The 22,017-nt window shown below is 40.3% G+C and overlaps 1 protein-coding gene across 2 annotated transcripts in view; it reads right to left on the bottom strand.

The window, feature by feature from the left end:
* The window catches only part of ccdc102a (coiled-coil domain containing 102A), a 91,031-nt gene that overhangs the window by 29,903 nt on the left and 39,111 nt on the right, over window positions 1-22,017 (bottom strand). For both annotated transcript variants that reach the window (XM_088084415.1, XM_088084452.1), the window contains 4 exons: window positions 13,662-14,123; window positions 12,880-13,278; window positions 3,247-3,488; window positions 1,000-1,108 (listed from right to left, as the gene is read on the bottom strand). In XM_088084415.1, the coding sequence (XP_087940541.1) occupies window positions 1,000-1,108; window positions 3,247-3,488; window positions 12,880-13,278; window positions 13,662-14,024 (1,113 nt within the window). In that variant the 5' untranslated portion in view covers window positions 14,025-14,123. The remainder of the gene's footprint in view (window positions 1-999; window positions 1,109-3,246; window positions 3,489-12,879; window positions 13,279-13,661; window positions 14,124-22,017) is intronic.

Below are 22,017 nucleotides of genomic sequence, written 5' to 3'. Positions count from 1 at the left end.
TTTTGTTTTGTATGATACATTATCTTATTTGCTACTTTGATGATTGTTATATAACGTAACTGTTCTATTTTTTTAATCATCAAAAATACATTATTTATGTATTTCTGTTCATTTATAATCTGTTATTATTATTATAAATATTATTGTTGCTATTGTCACTGCTCCTTTTATTTTATTTTCCTGTGGGAATGTGTGACTGTACGACGTTTTTGTCCACGTTTTTTTGTTCATGAGCTCTACACTCTACGACCGCCATGCTGGTTAACTGATCAGTGAACTGAATGTGTCGAATACTGTTAAGACAAAAATGACAAAATGTTTATAACATAAGACACTGAATGTAACAAATGAAAAGGCCAAGAAAAGGAGAAAAAAAATCTAAAATAAAATATGTTTACTGTTAATACTACTGTTGAATAAAATGCTGAGAAATATTTGTAACAAAGGAAAGACTGATATTAATAAAATAAGAAAAAAATATTAAGAAGCCAGAGGCTAATACAATTTGGGGGTCCTTGGCAAAGTTGGAGGATCCCTGAGTTAGTCTATTAAATTTCATTGCGCGTCTGAAATGATAATTGTGTCCTCATTATGTGAGATACTGGAATTTATGCTCTGTGCTGCAGGACAGAGCTCCACTCAGGCTGAGCTGTGGGCTCACGCGTTTGCATCACACCGACACAGAAATGGCTCGACTTAGTAAATAAACCCATTATTAAATAAAATGATACTCCCTGTGTGTAGGTGTGTGTATGTGTGTATGTGTGTGGATCACAAGTTTACCACAATTCATTTCCACAAACACATCGTTTTGATACAAAGCTGCTTGAAAATCTGCAAAGCATCCCTTTTAAGCACACCCTGCAAAGTTAAATCAGTTGCCATATTTGATCATGCACTACAAACTTGTAATGTTTGTGGAGCCAGCGTCGAGGTGACCCCGCGGCTAAAACAGAAAACAGAGGATTCGGTATCACGCATGCACCGTGGATGTCTCACCTGTTTGAGGGCCTCCTGTTTGGTCTTGCTGAGCTCCTCATATTTCAGTTTCCACTGAGTGAGTTCAGCCTCCAGCCTCTCGATGCTCTTACTCAGTGCAAGCTTGTCTCTGGGGAAGACACAACATACATTAGTTTAATTTAATGTTTAATTAAAAGGGACACAGCGTATTGATGAACAGCAGTATAGAATACAAATGTGAATATGCAGGACTGCTAATTTACATCCGTAGTCCATTGGCAGGTAACAGACAAAAGAAATATTAAGAAAGAAAGGAAACAAAAGAAAGACATTAAAAAAAACAATTCATACAGACAACAAAAGTGCAGTAGCGATGCAAACTGTATGGTGAAATAGTGCAAAATTCAACACGGGTATTGGTTGTGCACATGAGTCATGGATGTCTGAATAAACGTGATTTTAGACTCTCGATCATACAGCGAACATCTTCTAAATGGATTTTTTCATGTTTTTACATTCCGACATTAAGAACCGCTGCGTGGTTCAAACTCAGTGCTGCATGATGCACGTTCAAAAACACACGGCACGTGTGACCAGCCATGCATGCAAGGAGATTTTTGTATTCGGGCTGAAGTTTTTTTATATTAGCAGAGACTGTGGCTGGTCCTGATTTCAGTTACAACCAATCCATCACCTCTTTTCCGACCGCCGCACACCTGTCAAGTCACACATGACGCTCATATTTTATTACTCTGCCGGGATCTCATGGCTGTACACTAAAACACACTTTCATACGGAAAATAAAAAGCGTGGGATGCGCCTCCTGACACATCCGTCAGCAGAGGGGGCCGCCACATCGTCTGGGTGGAGAATCAGCAGCGGTGGAGGAATTTAAACTGTGTGCTCTGCTTATAGGTCACACTGGTGCTCTGCAGGTTGTGCCAAAAAAAATCCTGACAAGGTAATAAAGGAGACAGATGTATAAATGCAAATCGCACAATTTAAGAAACCCATATCTCTGACATGCTTGTGACATGTGAACTTTCTAGGACCCTCAGGGCATGTGGGGCCGGGCTCCTGACCGTCCAAAGAGTTAGAACAAACATGGTGCAGCAGCGTTTTGTTATCATGCAGCTCAAACGTGGAATAAAAGATAAGCACTGACCGAATATTTTTTAAGTCAAAGCTAAAAATGTTCCTTTTTTGAACTGCCTACTTCACCCGGTAATGACTACAAACTTCTTTTAAACTTGATTTTCAATCATTTTAAAGGATCTTTGCACCTTTTGTCTGCAGTTTTGCTATTTCTCATTATTTTTGTAATTTATTTTACCTTTTATATTTCATCTCTTTACTCTTTTATTATAAATCTGTATCCTTTATTATGCATTTATATATTATTGCTCTGTAAAGCACTTTGAATTGCCCTGTTGTATGAAATGTGATATATAAATACAGTTGCCTTACCTACGCTGAGGAGAGTGGTGGAAATTTACCGTTATGTTATTATTAATTACATATTTTCACATATACCACACACTACTCTATTTTATTTCTTTTCCTAACCCCTTTAAATCTGGAGCAACATCACTTTTCCTATGGTGCGATTTTTTTCACAAACTTGGGAAAAACTATATGTATAAATAATAAAACATTTTAAATTATGCCACAGAATTATTAGATTTTTAAAAGCACTTTTTTCCAAAGCTTGTTTGCCTTTTTTTTTAAATTTACTAATTTGCAGAAAATTTTCTGGTACTTGCCTATTTTAGAGATTCATTTTTTCTTTTCTTTTTTTTTTTATTTTTTAATCAATTTTCCATTAATTGTCTTGTACTTTCTAACCAATTTCTTGCTATTTTTTGGGTCATTTCTTCTTTCGGTACTCCTTACCTCATCCCTCTGTTTTTGAAAGACAATTTGCTCAGCTTTTTAAAGGGTTAACTCTGCTAAGTTAATGACACATTTTAGGTCACTGTACCAGGCTGTGTTACCGTGGCTTCGTCCGGGAACGAAGACAACTAAAGTTAACTGAACAAACATTTTTACGGCACCACGATCGGGTGATTTGAGGGAACGTTTAAAAATCAGACGTCAGTTTCGATTGGTGTGAAAAACAAACTCTGTGGGAAATTATCTCACTGTCTGTGAAATGTAGCTTTGATTAAAGATCTTCATACTTCTTACGACTACGCCTCTAAGAAGTTTCATTGAATTCTTTACGGCTGCAGCACATGCATCTGCTGATGCTTCAGCCCAGACAGTTTCACATTTTCGGTCTCTTACTCTCTCTCTTTCAGCAGGACTTTCTGGGACTCGTCCAGGCGAAGCTGCAGGGCGTTGAGTTTGCTGCTGTCTTCCTCCACCGTGCTGATGTCCTCCCACAGCTGCCTGCTGCGCTCCTGCCGGCTCAGACCGGACGACGAGCGCGAGGTGGACGCGTTAACGCCGCCGCGACCTTCCCAGGCCTCCTGAGAGTCACCGTCCAGGGCTCGGGAACGCAAGACGGACTCCAGCACCTCCAGGTCCTGACAGAGACAGAGACAGAGACAGAGCTTTGTTACTACAAGAACAAGAAACATAAACATTGTGCTCTTGGTGAGCATCATGTTATCAACAAAAAAGCACCCAAAATTAAAAAAAAACATTTCTGTATGAATCATTTTGTTCAAATTTGCAGGTGTTTTGTTTTCGTCTAGTTTGGACTGAGGATGTTTCTGGGAAGGTGCTTTGTCTTGGAGCAGCTGCGGTGTGCTGGTTGGTTACTCTGTATTTGTTTTTTTCCCCAATTAATTTTCAATTGGTTGTTTTGAGAAGTTCAAGTTTTAAGGAACATTCAAATGTAACGCTCAAATGTTTTAAAATCCATTTGTAGGCTAAATGTTAATCTGTAAATTAAGGTTCTTCTCTATAAAAGAAAAATTAAAAAAATCTACCAGACAAAACCTGTCATGTTGTAATTTTAACAGAATCGTGCTGTTTATTTATTTACTGTAAGTTTTCTTGTGTTTAAACTACAGTAATCTGTAAGGAAAATAAATGCCATTATATATCAACATATTCTTACTTCAAAATTGACATTTTATTTCAGCGTTTTAGGAAATAAACTGAACACAGTGTCACTGTTTTTCTATTTACAGTTTTATGATTTCACAGCATTTCTTTGTTAATTTTGGAGATTTGTTAATAAAAGCGGAGAATGACAAGCAAACCTTAATGAAAGCTTTTATGGCGTGGGTCTTTTTTAATTTAAGGAGTGCCTCCGATTTTCACATTTCATTGTGAGTTTGTCAGTGTGGGACTCACTCTGGTCCGGTCTTGGTCATGACTCAGTCTCAGTTTAGGTGGTCTGGTTAAATAGGTGGCGTCAGATTATTAGCGACACACGGACGATGTCAACCCAGAAACACAAAAGTGCAACTCAGTCATGAAAACTCTCAGAGCTGAAATTCCAGCTCTGCTTACAAAACATCGGCGAGGATAAAGGATCCTTTCAGCTTCAGTCCCACAAAAACAGAATCAGCCTCCAAACTAACCAACATCTCCTGTATGGACTCAAACTCCCTGATTTTGGAAGTACGAGCCTCTGAGGCAACAATATTTCTCTCTTCTTGTCTTCGCTGTTTTCCACTCCGCCCTCTGTTCCCCCCTCCAAGGCTGCAAATCAAACTGTTTTCATCCAGCAGATCATCGACTTGTTCCTGCCAACGTGCTTTCACAGCAGAACCCCAAAACTCTGGGGCGGGTTCTTCTGACCAAACATTTTCACATCTCATTTTATTTAATGGCCTTAACAGAAATTAAATTGAAAATGTAGAGCCGTCCCTCCTCTCCACACTGTAAATCTTTCTGCTTTGGCACCGCAACAGTAAAAAAAAAAATCCAAATGTTTCCTCGCCCTTTATCCTTCACAGCATCTGCCAGATGTGAAAATGTGACGTCTCTGAGTCCCACAGGCTCCGTAATGCCGCGCGGTTCTTCAACATAATCATCGTGCTGCCTGTAAGGTTCCTCACTGAGAGCTGTAAAGATATCTACAGCTGAAATATATAACAGGATGAAACTATGAGAGGATTTTATTAACAGGATCACTGCTCCCGCACTGATCGTAACAGGCCACATGATCTGGCAGCTGGGTATTAAACATATAACGCTGGTTTCTATTACAGATCTGCAAAAAACTTAAGTGATATTTTTCAAATGTCGATTAAACATACGTAATTGCGAGATGTTTCTATTAAGTGATGTTATGTGACTTATGGTAACATTAAAGAAGCAGGTGATGATGTTCAAAACATCAGCAGCTTTATTTCTATTGCAGCCGTCATTATTTCCAATCCAAGGCCACGTAGGCGTGTTATGGAGCGATAATGGAAAGGCGAGCTCTTTATATGTGGGAGCGGCCACGTATGAGGGATTTCTGGGGGCTGATAGTCCACGATTTCACAGAGGAGTTGTGGATTCAAAACATCCGGGTGACGTGCTCATCTCAACTCAACTCCAATTTTAAAAAACTCCCATTTTGTCACTGGGCGGGTTTTCATTAACCCTAAAACTGTGTAAATTGAAATCGCGAATATAACATACGCCTAATGGGAAACAAGTCAATTTAGGCAATTTGAAAGAGCCATATTTCACAAAATTGCAATGAAAACACTTTTTTTTGGCTTATCTAGGTCTCATGATGCTATGGCTATGTACATTTTGGTAGGAACTGGCTCCCTCAGGCATGATGCAGCAGGCGCTACAAGAGGCGTTACTGCATCGCGTAACTCTTCAAAAGTTCAAAACAAACATATATGTGCTTATTCTAATACAACAAAGTAAGAGCATACAGAGCATAACAGATATTAAATTCCTGAATAAATGTTTTGCTCAAGAAAGGTGGGAAATTGTGATGGTAGACGTGTAAGGAATTGATGGGACCAGTATTCTTGTTGATGTGACACAAGCTGGGTTTCCATTAACTCTCACATTGCACAAATTGAAATTGCAAAAATTGGGAAAAAATGGAAACATGTCTATTTTGAAAAACTCCCATTTGATGCAAAAAAGTTTGCGATACTACAATGGAAACACTTTATTTCACTTTTCTGGGTCACATGATGCTACGGCTGTGTGCCTGTCGGTGGGAACTGGTTCCCTCATGATGCAGCAGGAGATACAGGAGCTGTTATTGCATCACATTACTCGGCTGATGTTTTGAACGTGCATCGCCATGTTTCTTGGAAAGTTTTTGCCAGAGGAAAAGTCACACAACATCACTCAGTGCAAACGCAGTCAGCTCGCAATTGCATCTTATGGAAATTTAGAAATTATGGCTTAAGTTCTGTGCAAATCTGTAATGGAAACCTGTATAATGAAACAGCAACGACCCTGGAAAAAGGCTAAATGAACATCAGAAACAGACAGTATCAGCTGAACATCAGCCCGAAAACACTCGGTATCCACTGAGTAAAGAGGTCAAAGGTCAATGACCGGTAGACAAATGAAAATAGGTCAGTAAGGACATTCAAATTGTATGCTGGAGACTTTTAAAATGTTGAAAAGTCTTCTTTTTCTTTTCTAACAAAGACCGATTGTCGTAATCAGGCTGCTGACTTAAAACGCGTCATCAATAATTAAAACATTTTAGCAGCCTCACAAATTCCACCATAAACTGTCATCAAGTCACTGAAATATTTTCACACCCACTGAGGTTTGGACTATTTTCAAATCTGTGGTTTAAGAATCGTCTGCACCCTTTTGGATGATGATACATCTCCAAACAATGTTTGAAAAATGCATTAACAAGCCTCTCTTTCCCAATTTCCGAGAAACTCGCACGTAATAAAAACAGAGTGTCATTTATTAACATGTTTGACCATTGGAGGCGTGCCGAATGACAAACGGGACTGCGGCGCTGCTGCTGTCGTTACCGGTAACCCCCAACAGAGGGACCCGGTGTGTAACAGATGTCCGAGAGCCAAAGCGAACTGTGCCACATGTGGAAGCACTCAGCGTGTGTGAGAACCAGAACAATGGGAGGGAGACAGGAAATGAGGCTCTGCTGTGTGTGAGTACCAGTTAGTCACATTATCATGGTTTACTTGGTGCAGCCTCAATATGTATTTCTATGTGTGTGTGTGTGTGTGTGTGTGTGTGTGTGTGTGTGTGTGTGTGTGCGCGTGTGTGTTGCCATGGAAACCTCTTCAGAGCTAGCTGAAGGTCAAGTCTGATAGGCAGCGACAGTGATGTTTATTCACTGCTGCTTGAACACCTTCATTATGAGGTTACATGCATTGTATGATTTTGTGTGTGTGTGTGTGTGTGTGTGTGTGTGTGTGTGTGTGTGTGTGTGTGTGGTGAGGGAGTATAAAGAGGGGCCAGTGACACACACTGGGAGCCCAGCATGACCCAGAGTAACTGGAAAACACAAGAGGTCAAATGCTGCCGTTAGTGTGACTGCTGCTGCTGCAGATGTTTGAGTCCTTACACGAGGAATCCAGAGGTATCAGACACTTAAATTTAATACTTTTTAAGATCTTTTCAGGATATTTTAAAATCAACTTTAGGACAGACTGACATCTAGTCTTGGGCTGGAGCTGCTGACATACACTGTTAAAGGTAAACAGAAAGAGTTTGTTTGTATTTGGGACTCATTTATGTCCTTTCGGCCAACGCAACATGTAACATAAAAGTATTGATACTGCCTTTTATTTTATTTTATTTTATCACTTTGATGTTTGTTATATTACTGTACTTTTCCATTTTTAAATTTTGTATTAATTTTATTTTATTTTTATCAGTTATTTAAACCTTATTAATTATTTGCGCATTTCTGTTAATTTATAATTTATTTTTCTTCTTATTGTTGTTGTAATTGTTCATTTTATTTTCTTTGTGGAGGGAATGTGTAAATGTACGAGATGATATGTATTTGTACATTGATGTACGTGTTTACACTTAAAATTTCAATAGTTTTTTGGATGAATCATCTTTTCTTTTTTTAAGTATTGCAGGTGAGTATAAAAAAAATTGTGATCTGTGCACATGTAAGATTTCTGTAGGAACATTGTCATTAGAGCGAGTTAGGTTTCTTTCAAAAGCATGGGAAGAAATCAGTGAGCACATTAATAAGCAATGGCAAAAAAGTAAATTAGTAAAATAAATAAATAAAATAAAAAAAGAAAGAAAATTACTTGAAATAAGCAACAAAGACAAAAAGTAAAAAAATAAAATAAAATAAACCTGAAGAAAGTGCTCTAAAAAAAGAAAAAAATAATAATTAAAAAAAAAAATCACTACCTTTTTGATAACATCTAATAAACGTCCCCCTGCGTGCTATAATGGCTTTTTTGTGTTTGAGAGTCTAACTTTTTATATTTTACCCTGAAAGCATTTCCTGAAGTGAGCAGTAGTTTTTTTGCTGCCCTGAGCGCTGTCTGCTTCCAGTGAGCGCCGCCAATCAGACGTGTTTGTATCCTGAGAGGTAACACTCAGGGCTTCAGTCTGTGAACTGTGTGGCTCACAGAATATAAAAGTGGGTCGGATAAAAGTGGGATTTTAAAAAAATAAAGTGAGGGGGACGTGTCCTCTTTGTCCCCAGTGGAAAACAGGCCCTTGCCAGTGGCAGTGACGCTTAAAAGCAATTTTCAAGAATAAAATGTGATCCCAAAAGATTCACACCTGACCAGAGGGACGGACACCTGCAGCTGTTCGGAGGACACGCAGCACAAAAGCTAATCTGGTGGTACGGTGACCTCTAATGCAGCTCATGTAACTATATGACTGTAATGTTGCTGCAAGTTTAAAATTTCTTCTGGGGCAAAAACTTTTTGGGCACATTTTAGTCATATTTTCCATTTTCCAGGAGCTCTGCTTCTGCTATTACTGACACACACGTGCAGCGACTACTGCGGCAGCAGCAAGCGTGTAAAAATACTGTGCAGTATCATGAGGGAAAACTGAAGATGTATCTCTACATTTTAGCCTTTAACTAGCACCGACTTTACTGCTTTGCATTTTGCTTCACACTTATGCACTACTGCACCTCTTTAAAATGTTGTATTTTCCTTAATTTTATGCATTTTATACACTATTTTTAGATTTATTCTTATTAAAATTATCTCAATGGGTTTTATTTTCCATCTTATGTTATGCATTCTATTTTTAATCCTTATTTTTATCTTACATGTAATTTCTTTGTTGGACTGCATTTCTTGTATGAAAGGTGCTACAAATAAAATGTAGAATTATTATTAATAATAAATAAAATCTGTTAAACATTGAGTAACACTTTCACAAAAATTGGTTTGTAAAACATCTAAACGGAGAAGCAGATAATCGGTTTCGGTGATAATAATAATAATAATAATAATAATAATAATAATAATACATTTTATTTATATAGCACTTTTCTTAACAAGGTTACAAAGTGCTTTTCAGCAACAGATTAAAAACAAGGCAGCAATAAAATAACAAAAAAATTAAGTGCAAACAACACGGCCATCATTAATTAATACTGGGGGAAAAAATAATTAAAGAAGCATACAATGGCCGAGGAGGGATGATAAAGCCTATCAACGGCCACATATTAGTTATTCATAAATGTTTTCCTATAAAACAAAGTCTTAAGTCGAGTGAACGAAAGGAAACTTTTACAGAAATAACTAAAGACGGAGAGCTCTTTGTGATCTCGCTGCAGCTGATGCTACAGTCACACAAACAGTGAAGAGCTGCCTGCAGAAATTATTGCTCCTCTCTGATCTTTTCATGCTGGAGAAGTGAAGGGGGGCGAGGCCTAAAGTCAGCATCAACACCAGCTTTACAGTCAAAACAAAAGCTGTGTTTCCATCAAAATCTTTCCAGTATAGTTGCTTTAAAACCACAAGTGACAGCTGCAAACATCTGGGCTGGGTTGTCGTCACTCACTGCTCCGTCCAGCAGCACTCGCTGTATTTACTTTTTTATCGGTGATACAGAGTCTGAACCACATTTTATTCAAGTACACTCTTTAAGGTACTGGCACATTAGTTGAGCATTTGCATTTTCTGCAACTTCATATTCCATGCAACTTCATTTAATTCAGCTTCAATCAACAGACGGCAGTGTTTGCAGCTCCATCTTTTGTTATCAGACCAGTGTGGTGCCCCGAGCAGATGAATGATGGGACGGTTAAGAACGGTTCAGCTGGTAACATCCATAACTTTTCACAATGGAAATGCAAAAATGTACATACCGAACTGAATCAACACGTTCGGTGGAAACGCAGCTAAAGTGCCTTTTGTGCTTTCCGTGATTAGTTAGCTGTATTTAAAATAGCGACTCACTGGTAAACCTACAAGTCTGAGGAAGAGCATACTGGCTCAAAATGTCACTTATTTCTAAAGAATAAAAATCCTTTAATGGGAGCTTCCTGGTGTGCGGCTGTCTATTTCTTTATTTTTTCTTTGTGCTTTCCGACACAATCTGGAATGGTTAACCTTGTCTTGTCTGCACTTTTGCTATTTTCAAAGTTGATTTTTTTTATTTTTGAAACATTTAATAATAACTTTTATCTTCTATATCTTTTCTCTGTATCCATTACTATGTTTTGTCATATTTTATTGATTTGTGTGGCATTTTGAATTGCCCTGTTGTATGAAATGTGCTATAACAAATAAAGCTGCCTTGCCTTGTAGAAGGGACATGTGGCCTAACAAAGTTTGGGCTAAACAGACAAATAGAGAGGACCACATGACATATTGTTGAGAGATGTTATGTTGTGGGGCCGGACTTTCAGTAATCTGAGTTCCAGACGTTCTGGTTTCACTTGGACTTTGTGTATTTTTTAGGATAAAATCCACAGAGCATGAAATATAACCCCTGATGGTGCTTAACGCTAATGTCCCATACAAGTCTGATTCGTCCTCCTGAGTGTCTCGTGTGTCAGAGTGAGGGAGGCTGAGCGAAGCAGCAGGTCAGGTCTGCAAAGAACACGATATGTTTCAGGTTCAGGATGGTCTGCACAGAAACCAGCTGACAGAGAGAAAGTACTGCAGCATCTCTGAGCCCGCAGGGATCGCCAAGCATGATGAGAAACTGTGTGTGTGTACCTGGTACTCACACTGTTCTCTTAAATAGGACACCCCTCCCCGACAAACACACACTTTTGGTGAGCGATCTAACAGGCTGGAGACGGAGCAGCCGGTCTGGCCCACATTCACTGAGGCTCAGGTCACACTGTCCGTCCAGCAGCAGAGGACACCATCACACCGATGTATCAAGCGGCTCAGAGCACGACCGCCATGCGGATTCACATTAGCATATTTAACATGAAAAAAAAACAAAACAGCTGATTCTGCCATTTATAGCATCTAAAGCTGCAACTTCTTCATTATTGATTAATCTGTCAATAGTTTTAATCCTTTGGTGGGATGAAGAGTAGACAGATTATCGGCCTGGCTGATTATCAGGGCATATTTGGCATTTTGCCGATTATCTGCATCAGTGTTTTATTCTAATGATTACCGATAAAATTAATTAATGAAAAAATATGCATATTACACTCAACCAACACCAGGAAAGGCAGTCTGCAATACATGCAAAGATAGGGAGCTTTTTTAATTCAGCCATTTTTTTATTTAAATTTCACTGAAGTTAATAAAATAAAAGTTGAAGGGAACTTGCTGCATATGATGCTGAGAGTCTCAGTTTTGATTTAACATTTGCTAAAGGCATTCAAACAGTTTTGGGTTGGAGATTATTATATTCCTAATTCCAAATTTCGACAGAAATATTTTCATTTTTATTGCAAATGCATATTGTTTCCAAATATCGGTTATCCGTCTGGTTAAGTACGAATAATCGCTATCGATATCGGCCCTGAAAAAACATTGGTCATCCCCTAATGAAGAGATGCTCTCACCTGCTCTCTGACCACAACATGACATCAGCTGTGTTTTTTTTCCAACCAACACTCCAACAGCAAAAATTATAGGAAATCATCCTTTTACGCACTCTAACACAACTCGTGCAGTATAACTCGAGTGTCATTCATCCAGTCATATGTTCAGTTCTTCCCAAACACATGCATTTTTGCAAAACACGTTACAATATAAAACCCTTCCTGCTTCAGGTAGCGCACCTTGAGTGTACGTGAGCACCGACACGAGCTCTTCTTGAGCAGAGTTTAAATGCATGTGCACGCTCAGGCATGCTACTCTGCCGTGCAAGGAACTGTACTGATGTTTTAAGTCCCAACTTTTAGCAAAAATGCATGTGTTTTTGAAGTACTGAGCCTATGATGCAGCTAGGATTATACTGCAGGAGTTATGCGAGAGTTTGTAAATGGATGCTTTAAAATGCATGTAAGAAACCTAACCGCGAAGCAGAACGCTCCGTGGCTTCAAACAACAGCGCTCTCCTTTTAGTGCAGAGCGTCAGATTGGATTTATGAACGCAGCCAGAGTCAGAGGGCTGGAACAGATAGAGCTGCACCACAGCGACTCTGCTTTGCTCCATGGCTGTCGTCATGGAGAGGAGAGACAGCTGACAAAGGTGGGATCCGAAGAGGTGTCCATGCAGTCTGGAGAAATGCTGTTATCCTCAAAATGAGCTGTTTTGAGCTCTGTTTTCTAATACTTGGTAACATTTATTTTCACACAGATTTTTGTCGATGCTTAATTAGACACTTAAGTTTGATATAATATGTGTTATCTTACTACTCTGAGCCAAGTTTTCAGAGGCTTTAACAAACACCAAAACACGTCGCAGAGATATGCAATATTAAAAAGATTTTAAAACTTTACAAAGTTATTACAGCCACAATTAATTTACGTGTGTAACGACAATTGCGGGTAAAACAACAGAAATGCAGCGTACACATTTCAAAGTAATATACCAGGAATTTGCACTTGCGATGGCCTGAAATTTATTTTAACGTAAATGTTCACTCACCTTTTGCTGAGCCATCTTTTGTCTGTCCAAGTCCACGTCCCTCACTGGTTCTGGCTCCGGGGACCCTGGTGGTCCCTCCCCCACCCTGTCCAGCTTGCCGTCAGTGTGGACCTGCGAGGAGGAGGAGGAGGCCGGGGAGGAGGGAGGTATAGATGGAGAGGAGGAGGAGGAGGCCCCACGAGGGTGTGCAGGGGAGGAAGACGGAGAAATGGCAGATGGAGGAGGAGCGTCAGAGGTGAGGTCGCCGCGGAGGCGCAGCGTCTCCTGCCGAAGCGTCTCATTCTCTGAGGCCAGTTCCTGCCGCTCCCGCCGGACGCTGGTCAGCTCCTTTGTGAGGGTGTCCAGCCGCTGCCTCAGCTGGCGGACCTCGTCACGGGCACGGTTACGCTCTGCACGAACCTGGGAAATATACAGACAATACGAATAAATACAGTAAAGTAATCAGCCATAAGTCTGTGGGTTTCTCTGTGAATCTTTAGAAACAGGTCATGAATGTACAGTCTAATTGATGTTATAATTTCCTGAAAATCTGCACCTAACCTGATCAAAAATGCAATAAAAACCCAATAATGCAATAACTTGACAAATAATGTAATAAAATAGTCTACCTTACATTATAATAACACTTTTACCAACAATACAATACCGTTGTTAAAGCCTCTGGGAAACCAAATCACCAAAAACTTTCTTAATATGTAATTTAAGTATTGTTATATGTGATTCTGTCCGTATCACCCAGCTCTGTTTTTTCAGGTTATATTTCCTCTCCTCCGCAGACCCACCTTGCTCCACTTCTCTCTCCAGTTGGCGGTGCAGTCTGACCACCACCTCATGGTCTTCTCCATCTGGGCCGCTCGGGCCCGCGCCTCCTCCAGCTCCCTGAGCCTCAGCTCCTCCCTGCTCTCCCAGTCGGCCCCGGCTCCCTCGCCCATGGCCCCCAGCGATCCCAGCCCGAAGCCTCCCAGCCCGGGCGACAGCAGCAGCGGGGGGCTGGAGCTCGGGGTTCCCCCGGTGGGGCTGGGGGTGTGTGTGAGGCTGTCCGGGGAGCGGATCCCCCTGTCGGACACCAGACCCAGGCTGCACAGCAGGCCGCCTCCTGCTGACTTCCCGCCCTCGGACAGGTGGGGGCTGGGGGTGTGGTTCATGATGGAGGCGGTGGTGTGGATAAGGACGGCGAGGAGGATGAAGGGGGATGTGAGCAGCAAAACTCAGGAGAGCATCGTCCTCTTCAGTCACTGATCAGCCTGGAGACAGGAACACAGAAACAGATGAGATTTAACTCAGCGAGTGAAGGAAATCAACTTAATTCATGCAATTACATCGTGACATGTCTGTCTATATGTGTCGGCCCTGCGATAGTCTGGCTACCTGTCCAGGGTGTACCCCGCCTTCTGCCCAATGACAGCTGGGATTGGCTCCAGCCCCCCCTGCGACCCTTACAAAGACAAGCGGTTACAGAAAATGACTGACTGACATCATGACATTAAAGAAAGTCTGGATACAATATGGAGGCAGGGCGCCACTCATTCCTATCAGAGCTGCTTATTGGTGCATGAAGCAAAAAAAGCTCTTTTTCCGGGTATAAAATACTGAGCTCTACGGGCCCATGAGGCATGTGCATTAGAGACTTGCAGCAGCGGAGTGAGCCTGAGCGGGTAACTTCTGCCGTCAGAGCGACTGACTTCCCGTTTAGTGCCTCCATAGCTTCAATGACGGTCTAAAAAATGCAATCTTGCGTCTCTTTTAGACTTAACAAATGCTACTGAACCGAATGGCTTAAATGTAGACGGTGAAATGAGTCGTTTCACGGAGGTTTTGACACTCATAAAAATTACCCGTGATTTACAGACGTCTCTTTCCTAATGTAAGTCCATTTGAAAAAGTCTTTCTGGGCCAGTGGGCATCACATGATGGACGGTGTAATTCCACTTTTGCATCAGAGCCTGCATGGCGCACTTTGTAGGGGCTTGATCTACATCTGTTTCCCTCACGTGTCTCGAAAATATTCTGCATTTGAGGATAAAATAATTCACAGTTGATGGGAAAAAGTTAAGAATCTAACTTTAGAACATTGAAACAGTCCAGAGAAATCACTGACAGACACACTGCTGCCTTCAGGGGGGAAAAGCCCTCGACTGCTTTCTGAACCAAATAAATCCAGCTGGTACACATGATGAGACTGAAACTACTTATGCTGCTTAATGAGAAGCAGCTCCACGTAAAACAAAAACCAAATGGCCATGAGAAAACAGAGACATGACTCTGGAAGCAAAAACCTTAACACACTCAGACAGACTGGATCTACGCCCGAGGACTCTCTCTGGACCAGTAACACCGAGAATAAAGGAACATCTGACACACCTGCGGTGCACCTGACGCTCTGTTGTTCACACTCATCTCTGCCGCTCTCAGCAGGACACTGTCACCACTCATCAGGCTCTCGCACTTCACCGACTCCACTACAGTCCGTCTGACTTTACCCAAAAATGTGCAACACCACTGAGTCCTTCAAATCAGATCTGAGAGGTTTTTGTCCACATTGTAGATTTTATTCAAACATTATGTATATGCCATTCAGGAAAAAATAAAAAATAATTCTGCAAAATATTTTGCACATTTTTTGAAGGATTACATCATTTTTTCGCAGCCTGACAAAAGTCAGGCAGGAAACCATTTTCAGGGCTCATTACCTTCAAACATACGAATCCTTGGGCCATAAAATTTGGTTGGGATGCAGAAAAAAAACGCTGTATATGATCTTTACACAACTTTCTGTCTTGTAATCAGGAGTTTTGAAGTCATTGTGGTTTTCACGCTACACGACTGACCAGCGTCAGGGAGTCAAACACCAGGAGGAATCCCCGATGATTACGTCCAGTCCCCAAACTACGTTTTGTCAGGAAAACACTCACGAGAAGTGACTCAGGAAATGATTCAGTATAAGAAACTGTATTTTTGTTGATGTAGGCATGCGTGTTAACAAATACTAATATTACTACTACTACTAATAATAACTTCATTATACTCTTACCTTTAAAACCAGTTATTTAAAAAGTGCTTTTACAGACAAATAAAAGGCAGATACGCAGGAAATAATAAAATAAATCAACAAGCATGGCAAAAGGAGAAAGGTGTAGAAAGGTCAAACAAAAAAAACCCAACAACAATAAAAAACAATAGAAATAATAACAGATAAAACATAATTAGACGACATTAAAACAAAGATAAGAAGATAAAAACAGATGAATCAGAGAAAGATGAACAAGCAAATAAATTTTAAATATAAAAAGATGGTAAAAACAGGACATCAGAAAGATAAGGAACGGATAAATAGAGTAAGAGAAGTAAAACGAATAGAGGAAGAGAGATAAATAAATAAATAAAGGTGACGTCACATAAAAGCGGGTCTCTCCTGTGTTGGGGCGACCAGGAGGCCCCCACCTGAGCATCTGAGCTTTAAAAGTGATCAATGAAATCTTAAAACTGTTAAATCTCAATTGTTAACGCAAACAGGGAGCCAGTGGAGGGAAGCGAGGATGGGAGTGATGTGATGTTGTCTGTTAAAACCAGTAACAGGCCTTAAGTGGCCTGTTTTCACCACGAATGTATAAAGAGATAGTGTGTTTATAGCCCGTTTCCTCAAGCTGCAACAACAACTTTGGTCCGTGTTGCAAATGCAACACACACAGTAAAGCTGCTATTGTTGAGGCGACCCCTGCCGCAGGTTGTCTGTTGTCCAGATAATTAGCACGCTTGATTTTTGTGATGCTTTCCTCTGATTTGGGGCTTTTGTCAGAGAGCTCCAAAAGCTGTTGGAGAGTGTAAAATCAGGACTAAAGTTGTGGAGAGCGAACTGGGCAATAAGCGCTTTGTAATGTCATTCAACTGATTGTTTTGGTTTTTGCGGTCCACAGATTTACTGTTTTGGTTTCGGTATCACAACTCTCATCATCCTTGTTTTCAACAGCGGGCAGCTGTTTTTAATGAAAATGCTGCAGGAAAAAAAAAATTACACAACTTGATCAGCGGCAAACAGAAGACAGAAGGTTAGAGACAAGCTGTCGAAAAAAGTGCATCCAGCAGAGGCAGATACTTCCTTCAGGAGTCCAGAACAAAATTAAAAGAATATTGGATTTCAATTCTGAACAGGTGGACACATGACTCCAAATCAACATGTCCCTCTGTGTCTGCTGGGGATGTGAGATATGTAATCATGATTAATCACATTTTTTAATCACGTTTTCTGCATTACAAAACAGTTTTATGAACGCAGCCATATATATATATTAGATATATTTTTTGGGGCTTTTTTAATGACAAAACAGTTGTGAGCTCCATGTTGATAAGGTGAAGCAAATCTTTCCAGACTGTCTTGATTAAGGATCAAATGACAGAAAAAAAGCTGAACGGGACTAACATCGAGTGGGCGATGCAGTAACACCTCCTGTAGCTCCTGCTGCATCATGAGGGAGCCAGTTCCTACTGACAAGCACATGTGACCTATAAAAGCCAAATAAAGTGTTTCTAGGGCTGGGCAGTAAAACGATGACAATATTAATAGCGAAATAACTTTTCTTTGATTGATATATGAGACGTAGTCGATAGAACGCATTCACAACACGAACAGCCAGCGATAACAAGAATAGCACAGCAGTGAACAAAAGTGTAGGACTCTGACTCATGAACAGCTGAGTGTTTGACAGCCACAGCGCTGAAACAGACGCATTTGCAGAGGTGAAAGTGACTTCTTTAGACTTCTACAGACTACTCTGTGTTAGTTTCAGCTTTAATCAGACTTTGGATGAATTATTTAGAAACACCAGGACGCATCGCTCCGTGTCTCATCCAGCCGCTCGTGCTGAGCTCTCATTATTATTACCAGGAGCAGATGTAATGTTTTGGGGGCCCAGGGCCACAAGCACATTACCTTATTTTCACCTTTTCTCTAACTGGGGATGCTGGCAGGCTGTTGGCAGCGATAGGAGAAGTAGGCCGACTCAAAAGTTTTAAATTCCTGAGTAAAATGATTAATAGCACAGAAGATTCACAGAAGTTGAAGTCAGAGTCCTGCAGTCAGGAGAGGTTGGCCTATTATCAGCACAATGTGCTTAAATTTACCTGAAGTTTGTTTAAGATGGAGCTTTTCATTTTTATATAATGCTGGAAAGTTTAATAAATAATAAAAAACCATATGTTTATCACACTCCAACACACCATGGTCAAATTACACCGTGTTTGGGCGTCGGGTGACTCAGTGGATAAAGCAAATGCCACATATATGAAGGCGGTGTCCTTGCAGCAGCAGCTGAGGGTTTTATTCCAGCTTGCGGCCCTTTGCTGCATGTCATCCCCTCTCTCTCCCACCTTGCACGCTAGCAACCTCCTGTTCTATCTAAGAAAGGCAAAAATGCAAAAAAAAATGTTTTAATGAAACTGTGTCAGTGAACTATGAGGACAAAAAATAAACCACAAAAAAAACCCAAATAGCAAAATAATCGTTCTTTAATCGTAATCAAAGTGAAATGTTCTATTAATCGTAATATTAATTTTAGGTATGAGGTTCGGACCTTTGCTGGGAGGAGATTTTAGTAACTGGACCTCTTTGAGTTTTAGTAGAATAGGTCCTCCAGCTGGTGATGCCTGTTCGACAGTATATTTGTCATGTTCAATGTCTGACAGAAAATAAATATTTAAACCAAAATTAACCTTATGATATCTTCATATCTCACTTAGGAGTAAAAAAGGAACCTTTAAGCTTGACAGAAATAGTGATTTGATGTATATCATGATAAATATCGATATCAACTGATATGAAAAAAAATATCGTGATAAGACTTTATTCCATATTGTCCAGCCCTATGTATTTCCATTGTAGTTTTTTTTTTCAAAATGAACATGTTTCCATTTTTTCCAATTTTTTGCAATTTCAATTTGTGCAATGTGAGGGTTAAAGGAGCACCAACAACAAGGACACTGGTCCCATCAATTCCTTACACGTACACCATCACAATTTCCCACCTTTCTTGAGCAAAACAGTTATGCAGGAATTTAATATCTTCATGCACTTACTTTCTTTTATTAGAAATGACACATATGTGCATATTTTTCCACTTTTATCTAATACTATAACAATATGTATTCATATTTTAACACTTTTCATTCACATATTTCTTTTTAATACCCTCTAGTGTTTCTATAATCATTTGCAGATATAACGTTTCTGTTTGTGTTTTTCTTCGCTGTGTCATAATAAAACACATTTGTGGTGGAACGGTTAAATTTCCCCTCTGAGATCTGTGGGAGAACTTTGATCTTATCTCCGCTCTCAGTGTCGGGTTTAAGGTTGAGAAATCCCGCAGAAAAACCATCTCTGGCTGTGGTGAAGTTGGCCTCAAACTCTGTGGTCCAAGAAAAGCTCCACTCCTTCCTGTTGCCCTCCTCCTCCTCCTTCTCCTCCTCCTCCTCGCTCCCCTCCAGAGGAGGCAGAGGAAGTTCCTGAGGAGATCTGGAGCTGTGGGAACAACTCACAGGGAACCAGAAGAAAGGGAACGGAAATGAAGCAGGTTGAGCATTAGCGGCTGGGGGCTTAGTGGAGGGTGAAACCACTAAAACATCTTTGTTTTTTTTGACACACACTGTGTCTGTCCCAGTTTGTGCTCAGTCACTGCTGGAAGGCAGACAGGTGCATCTTCATCTGGAAAATGTCAAAACACAAAAACTAGCTGAGTGTATCCCAAAATTCGGCACAGTCCACTGGACCACATCAGTCCAGTTGCTGACAGTAATAATGATGATGGATTTGGGACCGCCCGTATCAGCAGACATGAAGAAGCTGATGACATAATGGTTAATAGCCTGGAAACACTGGTTATCACTTAAAGAAGCATTTCACTGCTTCACTGCTGGAAAAATTGTCTTTTTATAAAGCTGGGTTGTGTTTGTCGTACGGCTTTTCCAGAAAACCATTCTCTGCGCTTCAGAGCTTTGGCATTGATCATCAGCGAATATTCAGATTTTTGGTTGGCAGGGGGTAGGGGGGTATCAAAGGTTTACATCTAAGATTTGAGATGTATTAAGGCTGTTTAATTTTTTCTCACAAACATTGAAATGACATTCATCCTCTATAAAAAAAAACCCAAAACAAACAAACAAACAAACCAAAACAAAAAAATCAGAAGCCCTAAATTGAAAACTAACCAATTAACGAATATCCGAATATTTGGGTCCAGCTCTAGTCTGCAGTAGTAAGACGCCAATACTTTTGAAATGGGAGTTAAATAACCAGAGAAAACAGAGAAAACTGGCATTCACGCTTCAAATTTACAACAACCAGAATCCACTATGTTGCACCAACTGATGCTTCTTCTGCTGGTGGGTGACGTAATGCGAGATGTACGTCCGAAAACAAGATGGCGGCCAGATGGAAACAAAAGTTTTGTATTAAGGCCTTGACACACCAAGGCGACAGCGTGCATCTGCACCCCTCATCACCGCAGCGTGTCCTGCACTTTTGTCCCGCACCACTGTCCTGCAATGTTGTCCCTCATCGACCCTTTTCAAAGGCACTATGCAAATTAGGGGTTGACTGATATTGGTTTTTCAGGGCCGCTACCGATAGAGATAATTAGTAGTCAAAGAGACGGTTAAACAATATCTGGAACTGATATGCATTTACAATAAAAAATTTAAATATTTCTGTCAAAATTCTGAATTTAGAATATAACAAACTCCGATACAAAACTCGCCTTTAGCAAATTTTTAATCAAAACAGAAACTGTCAACATCATAAAAAGCAGGTTCCATGTGACCTTAAAAAAAAGAAAAAAAAAATTTAAACTATATAAAAATTTAAACTAAATTTAAAATATAATTGAATAAAAATTTCTCTCTGAGGTTTTACAAAGTAAAGGTTCCTCCTATGCTGACACTTTCTGTGCACTTTTTAAAAGAAATGAATTTCATCGGAAATCATTAAAGTCAAATGCAGATACTGATAATCAGCAAAATGCCAAATGTCAGCCCCGAAAATCAGCCAGGCCGACAATCTGTCAACCCCTAATATAAATAAAGTTATTTTTATTATTATTAATGCGTGTCTAAAGCCCTTCTTGTCAGCGGACACGCAAAATATTTTCCAGGCGTGGAAAATAAATGTCACAACCTTCAGCACCGCTGCTGGTAAAAATCCCAGGGGAAACACTGCTGCCTCTATTCTTAGTTAGTGTCACCCAAAGCAGGATGGGAACTGTAGTTCTAAGCTGTAAAAAAAAACCAAACAGTGTTGTAACGAGGCAGAAACAAAGAGCAGATCAGCCTCCGCAGCCACAGATCACTGGCAAGAGATGAATGAAATATTTCTTCCTGAGCAGCAAGGTAAACAAGGAGACGTGGGAGAAAAGCCACATTCTTTTAAAAATCTCTATTCCCAGTAAGCTGCATCTCAAAATCCATTTGAAGATCAAAAACCCCGACTGTGACCGATCCAGTTTCCCCAGTTTCCAAATCCCATCCTCCAGTTCATCTCCCAGTCAAACATCAGGACAGAAGCTGGCAACCAGAAACACACACACACACAAAAACCCCCAAACCACAGCAGCCGATTCTAGAAAAATCCCAAATCTGGGTCAAACTATGGGAAAGAAAGAGGGAGAGAGAGACAGCGAGGAGGGACGGACAGAGTTCACCACAGCAGTAAAAATGAAAAACTGATGTATTTGCCTTTCAACGCAGTAAAGTCCAAGGCGGCGGTGTCACGGCTGGCCGACCAGAAATCAAACACTCGAGATGAAATAAGAAGCACTCCCTTCATAAAAACTTCCTCTAAAACCAGGAACACACCCCACATTCTGCTTTAAATCAAATTATGATTTATTTTAGGAAACTGAGATTTGAGATGAGACAATAAACCCTTCCAGAAACTGGCAGTTAATGAGGACTCAGGCGGGAACAGATTTATTTAAAGAGCATTAAAGCCCAGATTTCTCTCTTTGTCTATTTCGGTTTTTCAATCTCAGCATGAAAATTGTTTTTACAACATGTTGAAACATGCATCCAGTCCCCCACCTCACATCCAGCATTACACAGAAATGTTAACCTTGAGTGGCTCTTCTTTCTCTGCTTCTTTGGAAACACTAACAG

This window comes from Plectropomus leopardus, chromosome 1 (assembly GCF_026936395.1).
Source record: "Plectropomus leopardus strain MGB_pleo_1.0 chromosome 1, ASM2693639v1, whole genome shotgun sequence".
NCBI classification, from domain to species: Eukaryota; Metazoa; Chordata; class Actinopteri; order Perciformes; family Serranidae; genus Plectropomus; species Plectropomus leopardus.
The sequence above is the reverse complement of the archived record's forward strand: the minus strand, read 5'-3'. Positions and strand labels throughout refer to the sequence as shown.